General features: G+C 39.7%; 3 protein-coding genes and 1 long non-coding RNA gene across 12 annotated transcripts in view; 3 read left to right on the top strand and 1 right to left on the bottom strand.

Moving 5' to 3' along the window:
* Positions 1 to 1252: 1252 nt before the first annotated feature.
* Positions 1253 to 9102, top strand: slc39a8 (solute carrier family 39 member 8; the record flags this gene model as incomplete). The annotated part of the gene is given in 8 exon segments (XM_005933984.3): positions 1253 to 1565; positions 2107 to 2269; positions 3225 to 3394; positions 3541 to 3663; positions 4385 to 4546; positions 6054 to 6261; positions 6673 to 6857; positions 8712 to 9102. Coding segments are annotated over 8 exon segments (1383 nt in total). The 3' UTR covers positions 8859 to 9102.
* Positions 9103 to 10231: 1129 nt separating this feature from the next.
* nat8 (N-acetyltransferase 8) lies at positions 10232 to 12579 on the top strand. The gene is made up of 2 exons (XM_005933974.3): positions 10232 to 10367; positions 11535 to 12579. The coding sequence occupies exon 2, from the start codon at positions 11546 to 11548 to the stop codon at positions 12206 to 12208; it is 663 nt and encodes a 220-aa protein (XP_005934036.1). The 5' UTR covers positions 10232 to 10367; positions 11535 to 11545; the 3' UTR covers positions 12209 to 12579.
* Positions 12580 to 13799: 1220 nt separating this feature from the next.
* On the bottom strand, positions 13800 to 16057 carry LOC102294780. Its single transcript, XR_316543.3, has 2 exons — positions 15363 to 16057; positions 13800 to 13935 (listed from the first exon to the last, which is right to left on the bottom strand). It is a non-coding gene; the product is annotated as an uncharacterized LOC102294780 (long non-coding RNA).
* The window catches only part of LOC102295182 (dynactin subunit 1), a 34898-nt gene continuing 28696 nt past the window's right edge, over positions 13842 to 20043 (top strand). For 5 of the 9 annotated variants that reach the window (XM_005933980.3, XM_005933978.3, XM_042225606.1 and 2 more), the window contains exon 1: positions 16627 to 17128. In XM_005933980.3, the coding sequence (XP_005934042.1) occupies positions 17096 to 17128 (33 nt within the window). In that variant the 5' untranslated portion in view covers positions 16627 to 17095. Of the gene's footprint in view, positions 13985 to 16624; positions 17129 to 20043 lie in introns of those variants that run through there. The other 4 variants (XM_005933979.2, XM_014337338.2, XM_005933976.3 and 1 more) reach the window with 4 other exon arrangements.

Here is a 20043-nt window from a genome sequence, read left to right as displayed (position 1 = left end):
TTTACTTAGATCAGTGGCTAGATGTTTAAAACTTGGACAAAAATGACAGTCATGACCAAACCCATCAAAAGTGGTTTTGAAATGGATCAAGCAGGCTAACACTAAGCTTCTAGAATGGCCTTCCCAAAAGGTACATGCCAGGAACCCAACCAATTTAAATAAATGATCTCAATTCCTTCAAGAAGGATGATCAAATATCCAAACAATTATGTCAGAAGCTTGTTGATGGCTACAAAAAGCATCTGATGAAGGTGCAACTTGTTATGGGACATTTCACCAAATATTAGTGGGCGGAGTTATGAGTGTATTTGAGTTCAAATACATAAAAATCTCAACTTCTGCACCCAATTCTTGTTTTTTTAACAACTGTACCCATTATTTAGTTACTGTATAGTAAAAAAATCCAGGATGAATGAGAAGCCATGTCGTAACAAATTATATTGGTAAGTTCTCCCAGTTTGAAGATGTGGTAGAGGATAGAGAGGCAGACACAACTAACAGCAAATTATCATTTATTGAAATTGTAGGTGGAAAATTCAGATAAATAAACTGCACCACAAGTTAAAAGTCCAGCTGTCTTTCTCCAGATCTCCACAACACAAATGTTTTTTCTGTACCACTAAAGCAGTGTTAAAGTGAGATGGCTCACGCAGTATTCTATCACTCGTAATTTTTTACATATTACAAACTTACTGCCTGTATCCTGCGTTGTTCATCAGATGCCACCGGAGGGCGACAGAAATACCTAAAAAAAACAAAAACAAATCACATGTTTATGTTTACCTCCAGCTGTTTCACCATTGATCAAAAGGACGGGGCCACAGCTGTGAGCTGAGCAACTCTGAGTAAGATATCCCGCATGCGCTTTCTAACACTTCACTGTTACCTCACACAGATAGTCACCGAGACAGAAACACACTATTTTCCCCTCTTGCGTGTGTGTTTGTGTGGCTCTGTGGGGAGAAAGTCAGTCACAAAAGAAAGTACTCAAACAGTGAGCGCACGCGGTCGACCTCCACCTCCGTTTTTTCCTTTCATGGCTGATCTTTGAACCTCGTTAACTCCACACAGATCACTCAGAGCACCGCAGCGGAAATTGTACCTCTATAATAATTTAGGCAACTGGATAAAACCCCGATATCTCCGACCCTGGAATGGATCTGCCTCTGCGCTGCGTGCGGTTTCCACGGACAGCCTAATTCTTATTTCCTGGAGGATCAGTGAAATGCTTTGAGTAAAGCAGAAGTAAAAAAAAAAAAAAAGAAAAAAAAAAAGATTTATGTCCACTAGAAGAAACTACATCGCGTAAAAGTAGAAACTACATCGCTTAAAAGTAGACAATGTTGAACCTCATATGTTTTCTAACGTGCGTCTTGGCTTTTATCACAACTTCCCAGAGTGTGCGTGGGAATGTCACTGATGGAGACGCGTTTTTGGAGAATATTATCCACTACTATGGTGAAAATAATTCCATTACAACAACGAATCTTGAAGATTTACTGCTGTTGATCTCAGCCAGACGATCTGACTTAATAAGTAAGGAAAATCCACTGGAAGAGCAAGAGGTACAAACGTATTCTATTTCCTATATACTGCAGTTTTTATTATTTAAAGTTATTGATCATTAAAGTTGCTTACGACCAAGAATGTTTCTCTGGGGCTTACAACCACACACTATTTGACCTTGCATGTAATCCTTGAAATATTGTGTAGCAATGATATATGAGTAGTCTTGTAGTGTAATTACTCATTTCTTACCCCCATATATGCAATTATAGAACATTTTAACCTTTATTTTATTACTTTTTATTATCATTATTTTTTATTTATTTTACATTTTTACTCAAGTCCTCAAAGTTTCTCCATGTGCCATATGGTCTCATTTCTGCCTTTAAAAAGACTCTAAATGACCTTAAACTTTCATCACTGAGCAGAATTGTCTTCAAATATTTCTTTACTGCATGTCTCTTCTGCCACTTATAATGAAAGTTTTAATTACACAGCATATCCAAGTACATGCATCACAAAGGGCTTCAGAAAAGAAGCTGGTACATTTATATTTAAATGCATGAAAATTATGTCTAATAACAACTTTCTGTCCCTCAGTGTCTCTCTGCAAAGCAGATCTTATCCCAGTTTGGCTACAATAATGTCAGTCAGCTGACTGTGGAACATCTGGAGAAGATCTGCCCTGCTGTGTTGACCCAGGTGCTGCTGCCTTCCTGCCCTTACATTGCCCCCGAGGAACTGCTTCATGTGGACTACTCTGGTGAGCCAAATCATCCCAACGTGTCTATTTGTCAAGACCTCTGTAAATTCAATAATTTGCCAGGGTTTGCTTGTTTACTTGAATTGGGTCAAGAAAATTTTTGTGGACAGTCCCATTTATGGCGAATGATTTTTAAAGCTGCTGTTGATAGGTTTTTTTTTCTTATACTGACCCTGATAAAGAAAATGTGGGACATTCTTGATTCTGATTGCTTAGAGATGGTTTGAGAATGGTAATAATAATTTATTCCTGCTGGACAGTGCAGAAGAAGAATGTTGTAGTTGTGAAGCTATAACGCGCCACATTGTCGGACTCACGGAGCCACTGACCTCGCAGATATCGGCCATATCAACAGTCCTGCTCAGTGCTGTTGACACAGTTATAGCCAACTGTGACTGTTGTTCAGCATGTTGTTCCCGAATCATGCTGTTTCCTCTGCTGGCCTGAGAAGAATTTCTCTCAGGCAAATAAATAGTAATAGTATGTTTTAAAATCTCGAAATAAAAGAGGCCTGACACTGAAAATAAGAAAATCTATTCACCATTAGATTATATTTAAGAAAAGTAATTTGTGCCCACGTTAAAATAATAACTTATATCGTCGTATTTCACTAAATAGCATTATTGCTGGTCTAATAACAATGTCTGGCACATTTATTGAAGTTCTTTTAAAAAAACTGGCAATGCTCAAAAACAATAAAACACACACATTTGCAGATGGTGTTAAAAATGCATTTAAGAAGGTATATTTATTTCTGCAGGCGAGTTTGGTTAGCTAGGGTTTAATACTGCAGTGTTTCACAGGTATTTACCTGCACATTCCAGGTTCTTGTCACATTGCCAGGCCCCATTTTAGTAGGTATGTTGGAGGTATCGAGGCTGCATTTAAGAGTCCAGAAAGAAGTAAAAACCTTGAATTCTCGAGAACCTTTTCTTCTCGTTTTGTGCCGTGACAGTGTGGGGTTATGGGTTTCTGGCCGTTACTGTGATCAACCTGGCATCCCTGCTTGGTCTCCTGCTCATCCCGTTCATCAAGAAGCCTTATTTCCCCAAAGTGCTGACCTACTTCATTGGTCTGGCCATCGGGACGCTTTTCTCTAATGCTGTTCTTCAGCTCATACCAGAGGTTTGTAAATGGATGAGTGAGTAAAATTAAGCTTGTCACTGGTTTTTTGAGAGATGTTTAATTGTTTCATAGAATAATACCTATGAATGCACACACACACTCTAGAAGTCTTCTCTGCACCACTGACATTCTCGTTTTTTCCATAGGCCCTGGGGTTTGATCCTAAAGTGGATCACTATGCGACAAATGCAGCTGCAATATTTGGAGGGTTTTACCTCCTGTTCTTTGTGGAAAAGATACTGAAATTATGCCTCCGGATGGACCACGAGGTAAGATAACAGTGCAGGAAGTTTCTCAGGTTCAAAGCACTATAATGTTGTCATTCCCTCCTGTTTTACATCTGACATTGAGTATGTCTGTTTTATTGGATAATTTGATCACTCTAATAACACTTCAAGGTAGTCATGTGTACATAAATCATTTCTTATCAGAAATGACACGCGAGATATTGAAGTTCACTGCAATTAGGTGCATGTACAGTTTGGACAGTGACACAGTTTCTGCAGTATGTGCACATTACAGTGACTAGACTGACTGTTTTAAAATACACGATGATGATGTAGTGAGGTAAATCTGCAAAATAAAAAATGTGTCATTGTCTCATTATTCATGGATCTAACTGCATGCTGACCTTATTATTTGAAACCCAGCCCATGTTTAGCACGAGTAATCGTATATTTAGGGCACATTTAGGGCAAAAGTCCAACACTGAAATCTTTATCTTTTGGGTCATCCACACATGATCACTCAAAGAGTGTTCAAAGAGCAGTCCAAAAGTTGTACAAAAGGAGAAAAGATGTGGAAAATAACAAAGCGGTAGTATGGAAAATCGAAACTAGAAGAAAAAGAAAACATGAGGAAACCCACCAAAACCATAAATCATGACACAGATAACAAGTAAACACCTAAAATAGCCTAAATGTTATGAGTTTTTAAGTTCCTGAAGTGGAAAAGGCTTCTTTAACCTGAATTTGATGTCTGTCTTTTTAGCACGGCCACAGCCACTTCACACTTTCAGAGACATCTCAGGAAAACTCTATCCACAACGGAGACGTGGTGGCAACAAAGGACTCCATCATTTTAACCGCCATCACCACCGTCGCTACAGACAAGAGCAGCCCAATCCTAGATACAAACGTGGAAACTTCTCAGGTAACATTTGACACGTGATTGCTCTTTAACAGCAGAATAAACTGCGCAGGTTTGGAAGCCAACAGGTATCAGCTCTAGGTCACATCAACCTATGGAACAATCAATTTTATAATCAAAGACATTTTATCTAGAGTAGCTCAAATGTTTTGCTTTTATCAGCTAATGATAAGCTTGTCAATCTACTGAACCTCTGTTGAAATTATATCTACAGCATGTGTTTGATTGATAGAGACTTGCTGTCCAGCAAATTTTGCTATAAAAGACACACCTCACAGGAAGCAATCATGATATGCTGTTAGGATGTGTGATATGCATAAATAAATTGAAAAGGTAGGCAATATTTAAAAATATTTATTAAGCAGGAAGCGATAGCGCAGACATTTCGTTTTTTTCCTGGAGCCGTTTATTGAGCTGTTTTCAGGCTGATTGGCGTGTCTGTTAATATTTAACAACATTTCTTGTGCCATACGGAGGCCAAGCAAACAGACTTGCTGATGACAAGAAGGGACCGAGCAGCGAAACCAAGCTTCAGGTCTTTCCCCTCGGTCTAAACGCTGGAATTGTCAAAGGAGCACAAAGACTCCTTGTGTGCCCACTGCTAGTAAAAGGGGTTTATTGTTACTGCAGAATGTCTTTAATCAAACCCCAAAGGCGCTGTTTGTGTCTGCATGTTCTCAGGTTTCCTATTAACAGCACGCGTGCCATTATATGTGTAAGCGAGGAGTGTGAGTAATGCAATGCATCCACTTAGAGAAAATATTTCCTGTTTTCAATTAATCAGTATTATTCTGTGGGTTAAAGATGAAGACTCTTTCATGATTAAAGCCTTTAGTACCATCTTTATTTTTGGACTTTCTAGCTGCGTTACTCTTTCTATGACAGTGTAACTATCGCTCAACCTTGAGATCCAACTATTAATAGGACTGCTGATAAATTTCTTAGAAACACACATTCATTTAGCATCATGTCCATGTTCTGTGGTAAATGTCGTAAGAACTGGATGAAATCGTTTAATATCAAGATTTGTGTGTATCCTTTACAGTGGATTGCAACAACATTGGCATTAGCATCATAATTCAGTCAGAATTTAACATTCCAAACTAAGATGTCAAACTATATTAACGCTTAGTTTACTTTTTATAATTATCCGAAACATTCACCAGCAGGGGGCAGCATTTTCCTGGTGGGTGTGTTTAGTCTTTGATATGACTTTATAGCTATCCTCATTTCCTCAAAAGACTATGGCAGGTTTGTAAATAATAATAATAAGTTGTGTTGTTGTTGTGTTCTTATTCATGTGAGGTTCTATTTATCTGATCCTGTTAGAACAAGATCATTTTTATTGTGTCATGATAATATAAAACCTTAGAATTGAAAGAGGATGTGCTTTCCTCTCACTGTGAAAGTATGTGATGTAGCTACATGTTGTCTTTCACACTCACTATCAAAACACAATCAGGCATTAGTCGTAGCCGTGTATGTGTAACTTCTCCTGCCACTCTTCCAGGATGCCGAGGTGCCTGATGTCATGTGCCGCTGGTTGCGGGGCCAGCGCATCCGCAGCATCAAGACTGTGGCGTGGATGATAACTCTAAGTGACGCACTCCATAACTTCATAGATGGTCTGGCTATCGGCGCTTCCTTCACAGTGTCTGTCTTGACAGGGTTCAGTACATCCACTGCCATCGTGTGTGAGGAGTTTCCCCATGAGCTGGGTGAGTGATGTGTAGCGGAAAATCAGTTTCAGCCCCCTCATGAGTCATTCCAAACTCTGCTGTGCAGCCAAACTTTGCATTGAATGTGCCTGTACATCCTGTATCTATGGGCATGTAGAGACAAGCTGCAGAAGTGCCCCAAGAATACATGTTCTTAGAAATAATGGAAAATATGACTTGCAACTAAAAAACTTCAGAAAAGACATGAGTGGAAGGAACATGTATATATTTACAGTTAGAGTTCAAACTTGCTTTCTGGGTATAAAAATGAAAATAAATCTTTTCATGAAATATACTGTAGCTCGCTTTAAAGGGGGAAATGTGACTAACAGACAAGACAGAAAGAAAAAATGTTGCTTTAAGTATAATGTTCAATCTGCTTGTGTAAAAGAGCTATTTTGTCCTCTCAAGGTGACTTCGTCATCCTGCTGAATGCTGGAATGAGCATCCCGCAAGCCATTTTCTTCAACCTGTTGTCAGCCGTGTCGTGTTACATCGGCCTTGTGTTTGGCATCCTGCTCGGCAGCAACTTTGCCCCCAATGCGATCTTTGCCATTGCAGGAGGAATGTTTCTGTATATCGCTCTGGCGGACATGGTGAGTTGAGTTCTCTTGATGGCAGATACAAAAAAAAGCAGAACCAACATTTATTTAGTCAGTCACTGGACTTCCCCAACATGTTCGAGGCTTCCACTCTATTAAATTACTGATGGGTTTCATGGTTGTCTGCATGTAGCTTTTTATGATCATTCAGCTCCATTGTCTTTGTTTTACAATGCACAACTTTTCAGCTTAAAATCGCTCGTGTTGAGTTTATCAGTGTTATTCCTAGAAAAAGTTGTGTGCTATCTGTGTGAAGCCTCTGATACCTGTAAACTCTGTGTACACTCCTCCTGTTCAAACACGCTGTGACCAAAATGGAGCATTAAGACAAACATTTCATGTGAATTAAAAGTAGAGAACATATTGGACCTATCTTTAGCAGATACTGGAGAGACTGTCAGCTGTGGATGGTTTGATAAAAAATTCAGTATGCCAGCTTATATAATATGATAATATATGTCAGTTACACTCTGTGACCACTATGTTAGGTACAGCTATTCAGCTGCACGTTAACCTTGATTCATTTAGGATCAAAAAAGAACTGCTGAAGTTTAAACCCAGCATCTGAATGGTGATTTAAATTACTTTCAATGGTATGAGTTTTGCTGATTTACTGGGATTTTCCTCCACAACCATCTCTAACATTTAAAATAAAATACCTTGTTGATATCAGAAATCAGAGGAGAATGCTAAGCGTTCTTCAAGTTGATAGTAAGGTGGCAGTAATTCAAAACCAAGGTATGCAGAAGAGCATTTCTGATAGTCTTTAGAAACAAAAGGCAAAATGAAAGAACAGGAAACTGAGCCTGCAGTTTGTGTGGGCTCACCAATATTGGACAATAGAAAGGAAAATCTGGTTGGAAGAGCATGTCAACAACTTGAAACAACTATTAACAACTCGAAAACAGTGAGTTTGTGCACATATACAACTTGAAAACATGGGAAGGTGAGGGAGAACATTTCTTGACTCCTTAGTGAGCATTGTTTAAACATGGCAGACTACTATTACCAACCATCTCCACCCCTTTATGACCATAAAGGTTAATGCACCATGTCCCAAAGCTCAGATCTTCTGAAACTAGTTTCTTGATCAAAACAGTGAGTTCTCGGTACTCAAATGTGCTCCACAGTCAGAGCTCAATGTAACAGAACACTTTTAGGATGTGGTGGAATGGGAGATTCACATTATTGATGTACAGCTGTACAGCTACAACTGTGTGATACTGTTATGTCAATATGCACCATAATTTATGAGGAATGTTTCCAGCAACTTGTTGAATCTATGCCAGTTTTTCTGAAGGAAAAAGACGCTGAACTGGTACTAACACCTAATACCTAATAAAGTGGCCAGCAAATATAGCAGTATCCTGGTAATATTCAAGTGTAGGTTTAAAATTAAGTCAAAAATACATATTTAATTAAAAGGTTCAGAAATGTGTATGGCACCAAATAACCTTATATTTTCCTGTATTTCTGTAAGCTGTCAGTGCCTTTTCTACCTTTTAAGTTTGGTTAATTAAGGCCAGTGAAATAAAAATATTCACTGCAGTATTTGGTATTATAAGTACAATGTGTTGTGTGAAGAACTTTGTTTTTGTTCCTGTTTTGTTAATCAACTCAAACCTTCAGCTGTTTCATGTAAAGGAACGTATTTAAGAAGGGCAATTTATTTAGTTTTGGTTTTCATGGAATTTGTTAACAATGAGAAAACTTCCCTCGTTTCATATGAACCACATGAGAACAATATAACTGTAGCCATACAAACCTGAATATTTACACTTCTTCTTTTTATATTGTTGCTTCCCAAATCTAAACCTCAACCTTGCTAATTGCTATTCCTCATTTCAGTTCCCAGAGATGGACAGCATAGCACGGGAACAAAAAAAAACTTCTACGAAGATCGTTTTCTTCCTGATCCAAAATGCAGGGCTGCTAACCGGGTTTACCATCATACTTCTGATCACCATGTTCGCAGGAGAGATCAACCTGGGCTAGAGGACACAAGCTGGAAATAAAAATAGATTCGAGCTGCTTCTGTTTCTGCTCACAGCTCACAGAGCTGGACTGCAAAGTAAATTTAAAGTGAAATCCTGATGTTAAAAGTTAAAACAATACTTTTCTACCTTTGTACAATCAATATAGTGGAAGTGTTTACTCCATAAAAAGGGAATACCTTTACATCGTCATGTATGAAATCTAGATGTATTTTAAGGAGACAATAAATTATTTTTTCAGCCTTCATGTATTGTGAACTATTTTATTTTTTAACCTTTTCAGTGCTACACTGTAAACCAAATTTTTTGTTTCCCTTTGTGGCAGGAAAATGAAAATGTTTGACCTCTCTGACCTTTTCCAGGTTGTGTTGCTGCGGCTGTATTTCAAACGTGCAGATTTCTTTTCGCTGCCCTTTCTCGTTTAGGGATTTAACTGAATGATAATTACACCAAGACTGAACTGTGATTGATATAGCAACTCTTTTAATACAGCAATTGATGTAGCACAATATAATCTAGTTATTATGCTCCACTGGACAAAGACATATAACAAAAAAGCTTATCAGAATATGTTTTCTTACTTTTTTATGAGCTCTCTTCATTATCCTCAGGGTGACCTGACAATGGAGTGATTAGGACACATAAGACATGGGAGCAAATGCCTTCAGTGGTGGTTCCTGTTTAGCTGGGCTGTCTGCTCCCCTATCCATCCTCTAAATACCCTCATTTCCCATCTCTCTTCACTGTCTTTGTTAAGTTAAAGCATTCAAATATTTTCAGAAATGAAATAAAAAGTGATTATCGTAATATGTGTGACACTTTAAAAAATAAATTACTTTGCAACGAAAATTTTTAAAAATGGTTTCTATATACAGACTATGAAATGATGAAATGTACAAAAAAAAAATGCTGATTACATAAGTATATGTGTATCTGAGGATATAAACAGTGATTGAGCAGAAGAATATTGCATATTAGGGCTATACATAGTTGATGTGTGAGGACATCTTAATTTTTTAACTCATGAAGGTGAGTCTTTAAAACAATATTCTTAAGCAGTAACATGTATATGCAGTGTACTTCTGAATCTGCAATACAACTTACACATCACAGAGAAGGCTAGGGATACTATTTATCCTTGTAATGTAGTGAAGTTGTTTGGAAACGTAGCAGGAAACCTGGCAGTGCACCACTGCAAAACTGTGATATTACAATGATATTGCGAGTAAAGATTTAAACTTTACCCAACATTATCTCCATATCTGGAACAATATCTCCAAAAAGGCTGTAGCAACAGCCTAAAACAGTAACAGTAAAAATATATTAATACATTAAATGCATTAATATCAACCCTAAAACACTTTCACGCCAGCTTTCAAAGTTCTTCCGACGATCCCTGAATGTAGCACGGTAGACATGAGGAAGTAGTTTAGGAGCCAAGCGAAATGAAGGGCTTTTGACTTGGGGAAACTGAATTTACACTCCACTTTCAAGGACTTGCATAAAACAGGTAAGTCGCATTTATTTTGTGGTTTTTGTGAGTCATAAAATATCAGAGCAAACTGCAGTCAAATCCTCAGCGCCTTTGTGAGGTTAGCACTGATGCTAGCTTCTGTTGGCTAATCTGGATTGTTTATTCACCTTTTCTGAAAGGACACGACGAGTTTAATATGTGAACGTGTCCCGTCTACTATCTGGTCAAATAGCGGACAGTTAGCATTACTAAAGCTTATTTCGGTTTTGGGCTAACTCATGTGATGTGCCTTCAGGTGTGTTTAACGGACATTTCGATCAGAGATGAAACTGTTTAATTTTTAAAATAGCTTCCAACTCCAGCCACACCGTGTTTGTTTATTTATGTTTACGCTGTTTATTCTGGTGCATACTTTACGAGTCATTTAAGCCAGCAGGGTTTTCTTAATCTTTGTGATGGTCGACATTTTCGCTTATATTTGGAAATAGACTACAGTCAACAGGATTTATAAAGGGGTTGCATATGAAATAAAGAAGAAACCTGTTCTGCAAGTGTCTTAATGACTCTGTTATTGTACTCACATTACAATAAATCAAGCCATCCGATGGAGGATTTCATTATTATTAACATTTATTTCGAGAATAAAGTCAAAATGTGGAGATTTCATTTGTTGTTTCAAGTGCCACGGCTGTTTTACCCTGTGCAATATGCCTTGTGCAGAAGAGTTGGTGAAACAACGTGATCAGCTGTGTCTTTAAAAAGAGGTAACGGAACAGGGCATTTGCATCACGGGTGTGCGACCGATAAATCTGCAACAGCTGTGTGATGCTGTCGTGTCAACATGGACCAAAGAAGAAGAATTAAGGGAATTCTAAAGGCAAATCGGTGTCTAACCCGATACCAGAAAGGTGTACCTAATAAAGCAGATGTTGAGTGTATTATCTCACTGAAATATATTGGTGTCTGTATTTTTAGGTTATAATTTCTGCAAAGACAAAATATATTTTTCTGGAAATTGAATTGCATTCAAGTGTTGATGATTAGATGTCTTTACTACCACTAATTAGTACAGAAAATGATTGTTTTCGCCTGAGATAAAGAAAGCTTTTGTCAGAGTGAAAAAAGTGATTTTGTATTGCAGATTTGTTTGATCCCTGCTTGTATTTTGACATCTCTCATGTCTTTACCTCTGTGATTGAAAAGCTGAACGAGCCATGGACAACATTCAGATCCGGAAGTTTAATGATGAAGATGCTGATGTTGTGAAGGAGCTCTTCACCTTGGGGATGAGTGAGCACGTGCCTTCATCCTTTGTGCATGTTCTGAAGCAGCCGCTGACCCAGATGGTCCTCATGTGCATGTTCTGCGCTCTCCTGACCAGCTCTAAGTCCTTCTTGCTTCCCGTCTTGGCCGTCACCTTCTGCCTGGCTGGAGCCCGGCAGATGGTCGTCTACATGTTCAACAAATACATCGAATCCACGCTCAGAAAGGACCTCAACAACATCAGTGAGACCTACCTGAAAGGGAAAGACTCATGCTTTTGGGTGGCTGATAGCGATGGCCGGGTAGTGGGTTCGGTGGCTTGTCTTCCTGCTGAGGATGCTCCTGGTTGCTTGACGCTGAAACGCATGTCGGTCCGCCGCAGTCACCGCGGGATGGGCATCGCAAAGGCTCTGTGTCGTACAGTGGCTGAATTTACTCGCGACAGGGGTTACGGAGCTGTAATACTGCAGACTTCTGTGGTGCAGACAGATGCTCAGAAGCTGTACGAGCACATGGGCTACAAAAAGATAAGAGAGTTTGTCGTTCCAGAGTTTCTTGCCAAAATCCTAAACTTCACCCTGCTTGAGTACAGACTTGATTTACAGCAGGACTGAAGAATGGACTGAATCAGATATAAACACTGACAACCATTTCAGGGCAGCAGTACAACACATTTATCTAGTTCCTCCACTCTGTGTTTTCCCAGCATGTATTTGATTGAGGCAGAAACACTCTGGACAGGTCGGGCATGGGGGGTTGAGATGGAGGCGTGTTTACTCAACACTTGTAGAGCTGGTCCAGTTGTGTTTTCTCCTGTTTCAAACACACACAAGATCGTTACTGTTTTATTTGTGTGTAAAATAGTTGGTTCCACAAAATGTTAAAGTAGAAAAACTCAGCTTTTGTTAAGGGTTTTGTGTTGATTTGTCATTTTATTTAACTTCTACATGATTTTAACAATAAATGTATACATCTGAACACAAAAGCTGCGATCACTTTTGCAGTGTTATTTCAAATCTGTTGTTTTTGCTCAGTTTGTGATGCATTGATCCAATACAGGAGATCACTAGAGGCCCTTTTAGTAACTTGGCCACAACAATCTCTGGTGTCAAATATTCATAATAGTTTGGTTATAAATTTCTCTCACTGTACTTTTCTGTGTTCATAATTCTATTAATTTTGACAAGATCTTTAACATCACCAGATGTTAGCTAGGTCCAAACAATGAGAGAGCCTCCACTGTTTTTAACAGATGGCTCTACACTCTCACTGTTGCATGTCTCTCCTTACCTCCTCCATATATGTATTGAAACATTTTCTAATTTGGACTAATCTCTCCATCATCTCCTTCGACCTGTTACCACTGATTTTCAGTCCAGTTCTTATATCATTTGCCATGCCTTATCCTTGACAGTCACTTTTCCACTGGTCAGGTACAAAGACTGGACTGAAAATACACGAAAAAGCAGTCAATGCCGACAGAAAACTTTAAAAGAACTTTAGAAACTTTGAAGAAGTATTCCTCAAGGCCCTCTTAAAAATGTTAAGATAGTCTGGCTGCTTGGAGTAAAATATAGATAAGTGAGGGGTAGCTTAGGACTTTTGCACAGTGGTGTGTAATGTTACAATGCATGCACTACTTCTGTTTTATCCAGAAATACACTCATATATGTACAAATCACTTAATACCTCTATGCGTGGAAAACTACCTGAAGTCATCTTTATTTCTATGGTCCTCTGAGCAGAGTGTTGAGACTATAGATTGTACTGCTGGAGGCCCAAAAAGGAAGCTGACAGCTGTTCAGCCCAACAGTGTCTACTGTGGGCCAGGGGGAGGTTGTGGCTGCAGGGTGAAGAACCCAAACAGATATTTTGGGTCACTGCTTTGGTTTGAGTTTATTTTACATGCTATATGCCTCGCTGTAAATGACTACCACCTCAATGATGCTCACCTGTGTCAGGTTGTTGTTTTATTCCTTAAAAAAATAATTAAAGCTGTGAAGAGTATTTTTGTTTCATTTAAAATTTATACTTAAATTGTGATATAAGGTACTTTTGTACTTGCCTGTAATCAGGAAATAAGTACAAAATAATGCCACGATAAATAGCACAAAAATGACAGAAAAAGGCAAAATTTAAATTTAAAAAGTTATTTCATTTTTTATTGATATAGCCTCAGTCTGTATGTGTTTAAACCGTGTCATCTTTGTGCTGCTGAGCTCGTTTAAATACTTGAGTTTTCATCGGGCCCCTGAGTTTGTGTCAGGCGGGCTGAGTCAGGCAGCAGCTCGGCCACCTCGAAGCGGATATGTCCGGCCAGACCTCCATGGATGGATGTAGCCTGTCAGGGACGAAGCGGAGCAGTTAGCCGGATATTTTGACGTAAGCAGGTAGGTTTTAGTGCATATTTATTATCTGACCGTCGGGGTTTTAACTCAGAATACACACACACACCTGTCTTGAACTATAAGCTTGTGGGGTTTCTTAATATTATCTCTTGGATATTATTTTTTTTATTCATTTATTGAAATTGCCAAACGAAGCTAACGAACGTTGCTGCTAGCAGCTGATCAGGGAGTGTCTGCCTGACAGCTGACAGCACCAAATGTGAGCGTTAAAATTAAGGTTTAGTATTAGTTACAGCTGTTAAAATTAAATGTTCTCACATTAAAACGACTAATAATGAAGAACATGGCAAGTGTAATGAGCCTTGCTTGCTATTACGGCGGCTGTGTCGATATCCAATCCTAAAGGGATGATTATTCTCGGTTAAATTAAATAATCTTCTAATCCAGATTGTTTTTCTTAATTTGTCATCCAGTTTGGTTAATCTGTCGGGAGAAAATGTCCTGTAGGGCTTCAGCCACACCCATGCTGTGATTTATTGTGATTACCAGCAGAAGCAATACGCAGAAATGTATATAGTTATTATTTTAATGTGTAGTAGTATCTTAATTCTTTCCCAGTAATACATGTATAAATAAGATATCATTGTATGTCCCGATTATTGCAGCAGAATTTCAGCCTTCAGTAGATTTTATACACACTAGATGGCACCAGATTACATATGTAAACATATGGTACAGACTATAGACATGCACACTATAAATACTTTATACCAGTTTATACTAAGGGTGCTTTGTGTTTTATGCACTCAAATCCTAATTGAATGCATACAGGGTTGAAGTGCTGGCTTTACACAACTATTCAACTGATGACCTACTTTTCTTTTATGCATTGCTCAGTGATGAGACCATCCTGAATATCATTGACATGCAAGCATTACAGGCTGTAATTCCCCCAGTATTCTCCAGCAATTAGACACATTTAAAAACAGTGTTTGAAAAAAGGTTTGCATGGTCACATCTGCTGTTTTAATCTCACTTCAAATAAACTTGAGTGACACTGCTCAACTACACTGATTACAATTTAAATGTATAATTCAGTGACTCAAGTAAGTCCATTAATTATGTTTGTTATTCACATAAAGATTAATAAACCAAGCTAAAAATAATCACAGTAACCTCAATATTTCCTGACCTAAAATGAACAAATTATTTATTCAATTTATTTCAGTTAGTTTCTTTTCTTTAACGTAGTGTCTCCTTTTAAAAATGGTCACCTCTAAAACTCTACCTGGATGATGCTGCAGTTTCTTTTTCAGTCGACCGTCAGCTGCTGTGTCCATATTGGCAAAATTTGTGTCATATAAGCCAAGCTTGTGCTAAATAAAAGCTGCCTTGGAGCAATAGTTATGCTCGTTTTTACCTTGTTGAGTGATATTGATTTGTTCCTCCCGGACAGACAGACAGAGGTGCAGTGTGGCTGTAATTTTCCTGCTTAAAATCCCAGAGTGTCACCTCTGTTCCTGCGTCCTTCCCGTTCGCTGGTCTGAGTGGGCTCAAAGCAGCAGCACCGCCTCTTTCTCAGTTTCTCTTCCATCATCTTCTATAAGGAGGACGAGCTTTGAATTAGACTGTCTGCTAGTCTTTAGAGAGATAAGAGGCTCCCCTTCTCTATTTCTTCCCACAAATGCCCAACACCCCCGTTTTTTGGTTCTGCCTCCATCATTTGCATAAAAGGGTGCAAAGACACTGCAGAGGTTTGTTTTGTCCCTAAACATCCTCAGCTATCCCCCAGCTGAAATATTAGTCTGTGGATTGCATATATGGCTGGTTTTTGTTGTTATCCTGGCCCATGTTTGTTGCTGAAGCTTAATATGTCCTGCATCATTTTGAAAGGAAAAATATTCTCCTCTTGAAGGCTTGGGTGCCAGCGTTTCTCATCAGCCTCTAAGCTGAAAGCTTTTACACAGAAACCCTGCAGCGCTTGCTTCCATTGCAAAGAGATGACAGCAGAGAAACAGAGATGACTGGGAGTTGAAAAGCTCCAGCCATGCAGTTAGCAGATAAAAGAACTAATCCTTGCTCTGTGATGGGCCACAGTTTTAGGCTGGACCCTAATGCAACCTCTGCTGCTTTTTGCTTACAATGTGCTGTGTTATGGAGCATCACCTGGACCTTTTGTGTTCAACCACAATGAAACAGCAGTTGATTAACTTGAACTGGTTCACCTCCCACTGGATGAAAAATGCTTAGCACCTGTTTTTTTCTTGACTTTCCCCCCCTCCCAGTTCTCACTCTAGCAGATGAAAGAAAGTGGAATGCTTTGTAATAAAAAAAACACACACACAAAAAAACCCTGGAAATCCATTATAGGCTGCAGTGCAGCGAGAAACTAGGTTTAGTGTAATTTCAGCCTTTTCTTTTGATGTATTTACAACCCCGTATGTTTTTTCTTTTTCCATTCCCTGACTGATTAATCATAACTTGAGTCAATATTATTAATTTTTACCTTAAAAGTCTGTGTTGCCGAGGCTAAAAGTAGCCTTTGATCAGTGCACTCATGATAAGAAGTAAAAAACAAGCCTGAACCTCTGCATCATCCTAAACAATGAGGGCATGCACGGGAATAATAGCTGTCTATTTTGAGAAGCATGTCTGCAGGCTTTAGGACCCAGCAGCACTGTCTGGGCCTAAACCACCCTCCCTCCTGCAGAAGCCAGCTTAGACACAGCACAGTGCAGTGCTGCCCCTCAGCTGATGCGCTCACAGCAGACCCAGCTTGGCTTTATTTTTTCCCCGTCTTCATATCGCTGCTGTTCGCCTTTGGCACCTTTAATCAGATGGCTGGATTGGCAGCATCCTCCCCAGCAGAGACTTCCTGATATGGTGAAAAAAGCTCCCGCAGACTTTGGCTTGTGGGCAGCAGAGAGGCGGGACGGTGGAGTTTTGGGAGCTCGGGCTGTACTGTGAGCAATAGGAGAGGGATGGTGTGATTCTGCGAGGAGACAGAGAGGAAGAGGGAGACGCTCCGGCAGCATCACTGAACCCCACTCCCCTCTCCTCGACCCCCTTCTGTCTGGCTGACGCTCTCCCCAATAACACGCTCTTTCAGTCAAGACTGGCAGTTTTGAGTGGGGGGCTCAGCAACCAGAAATCATGTCACACACTAGGAGGAATACGTACACCCGGGTGAGTGGATATATATACGCTCAAGGTAGTTGAATGAACGGTCTGAGTGACGTTTAAGTTTGTCCTGCTCAGCGGGCCATTGTTTCTGTAAGGTTTCTTTGATTTGTTTCACTCTGTCATCCCCTCCTTGTCAATTCCTGCCTTCAATAGGAGGGTTTCTAATCCATTTCACTGCTGCATTCCTCTGTCTGAATTGTCGCCTCTTTGTTCGGCTCAAATGCCCCTCCGGGGGCAAAATCAACATTGCTGCTGCGATGTTGAGAGCTCATACCTTTGCTATGACTTGACTCTGACGACCTGTGAACTAGTAGGTAGGTAGTTGGCTCGCTTTTTGTTATCAGCTAAACACACAATCCATGAGCCCAGAAGACTTCCTGTTTGTCATCCGTGTCTGAGTCAGGCGACTTTGCTGTCAATGGGAGGGATGACATCAGTGTGTGATCTTACATGTCAGCTTACTAAGCAAAAATAGCTCCTAGACTGTATGGATTTTAACTTATATGGAGGCGGTCTGTGGCAAGCACGCATATGACAGCTTTTCTTGCTTAAATAAAACATCGTGCTGACAATCAGAAAGCTACATGCGTGTTTTTCATCTTATTTCAGCTTTAAAGTCAGTGCGAGCCTTGCGTGTGTTGTAAGAGTAGAGTGGCACTAAATAATTCAGCACGCCCTCCTTGGGTCTTCTGCCTCCAGCACATGGCAAACGGTTCTAAGCAATGACTGAACATCGGTGAATACATCATTACAGACTCGTTAGCTTTCAAGTTTTCATTATGACTTCAAGTATAATCCCCTGATGGATGTGTGATTGCAGATTGTTGAGCTGTGTTGCCCTGTGAAGCCATATAGACTGAAGTGATTTGACGCTTTAAGTAAAAGCTTCGAGGACTCAGCTGTGACGTAGAAACTGTGGAAGCATCATTTATTGCTCATGACTAGTTAAAATGTCTCGCTCCATGTTGGTCATGAATTATAAGAGGAGTCAATTTGACTTTAAACAATTAAGGGCATCCAGGCTTTGAATAAAAGCTGCCACTTAAGTGAATATCAGCAGTGGCTGTCTGACTTCATGTGTGAGGAGCTATGGTTGTTTATAATAAAGATACATGTATGTAACTTTCATCCAGTGTAGGGATGGGTATCGTTTAGGTTTTATCCGATACCGGTGCCAAATCGGTACTTTTGAAACGGTGCCGGTGCTCAAACCGGTGCTTAAAGAATGGAGAACACAAAATTGGTCCAAAAACCTCTCATGTTCAGCTGTTTTTTGTAAAAAGATAACAATGTTAGCCTTTTCTGCAGCTATGGGGCATATATGGTATCACTCTTGGCTGGAAGCAGTGCTTAAACAATGGAAAAAACACAAACTTTGTCCAAAAACCTCTCATGTTTAACTGTTTTCCACTTTTTCTTTGGTCATTTTAGCCTTTTTGGCCAGGGTGAAGGGAGTATCTGCCATCAAACAAGAAGACAGCCGCATGTAGCTATGATGATGTTTGCTAGTTCACCTTACATGCATTAATGTAATAACGTGGTTAGCCTACTCAACGTAAATTACACATCGAACAACATGTAAGCTACTCACGCAGAGAAGAACGGCTGCTGCTGCCATCATCATCCGTCATCATTTCTGCTACACTGGCAGGGCTAGGGGCCAGGACTCTCCTCTTCGTGTTTTTGGGGGATGTTGCTAAAGCACCCCCGCTAGATGTGCTCGGTGTGAGGTCTCGCAGCAAGCTATCAAATACGGCGCATTTCTGGGCTTTAAAAAAAACGCTATGCGTCGCCAGGTGTTTCATCGGATTTGAGGTGTTACCTCCTTTGACAGTATCACAGTATCAGCTTAAAGCACTTGTTGCAGGCTGCTGAGTTTGCATATTTTGCTGTGAAGTACAGCCAGACTTTTGACCGCTTCGCCTTGGGACATTTTTAATCTGTAGCTCTGCTCTAACAGAACGTACGTACCTGGCCCCGCCTACTATCCTCGGAAACGTAAAATGATTGGCTAGAAGTGTATCACAGCTCAGGAAAAAAAAGCACCGAAATAAAGCACCGAAATGTGCGCTGCTTTTCGGTCTGGTTACTACCGTTTATGTCAGAACCGGTGCCATCATGGCACCGGACACCGGTACCCATCCCTAATCCAGTGTGAGGTGAGTGCCTTTAAATCATTGAAACACCAACTTTATACTTTAAATATGTTTTTCAAGCCAGGATTTTATGACCATTAAAATTCTTGGAGTGATTGTGCAAAGCGCTCCTTACTTTACAGCATTCCAATGTATACTTTGCAAAGTTTCAGTGACCTTACATTAGGGTACTGATTGTCTAAGACCTTTAGGCATGTGGTTTAACCAGATTTTATGTTTTAATGTTTTCATGAATACTGAAACTCAAGAATAATGCACAATGTAGTGGAAGCTTCATGCTTTATGTGGAGCAGATGATCAGATTAGATTTTGAAGACCTAAAAGCTAACAAGTTCAAACTTATACCAAATATGTAGTACGGTAAGCCACATGTTTGAATAAAGGGGTTTCCTTGAACGCATGAAATTATAATCCAGTTAACAAAATGTGTGTCTTGGTCCATAAATCACATCAACTGTTTTTGAAGCTTTTGCTATCTGGAAAAACAAATGGCAGTCCAGTGTACTTGTGTTGATTTCTTTTGAAGAGAGTAGACACCTGTTCATAATACGTTTTGCCTTTATTGAGGACCTTCACTGTAGACTTAGACGCCACTTTAATCACCATGCAGGCCAGAGAGGACATTAACCGAGGCTCACTAAAACAGGACTGGAAAACTTGTTCAGCTGGTGTTAACTGTTTGGACATTTTTGGAGCGAGTGTGTCACAGAAAACAAGAAGTAAAGTCAAATGTTTGAGGTTTATGTTTAGAACTAGAATGAC

This window comes from Haplochromis burtoni, unplaced genomic scaffold (genome assembly GCF_018398535.1).
Source record: "Haplochromis burtoni strain Fernald_Lab_line unplaced genomic scaffold, NCSU_Asbu1 Contig_176, whole genome shotgun sequence".
NCBI lineage: Eukaryota > Metazoa > Chordata > Actinopteri > Cichliformes > Cichlidae > Haplochromis > Haplochromis burtoni.
The sequence above is the reverse complement of the archived record's forward strand: the minus strand, read 5'-3'. Positions and strand labels throughout refer to the sequence as shown.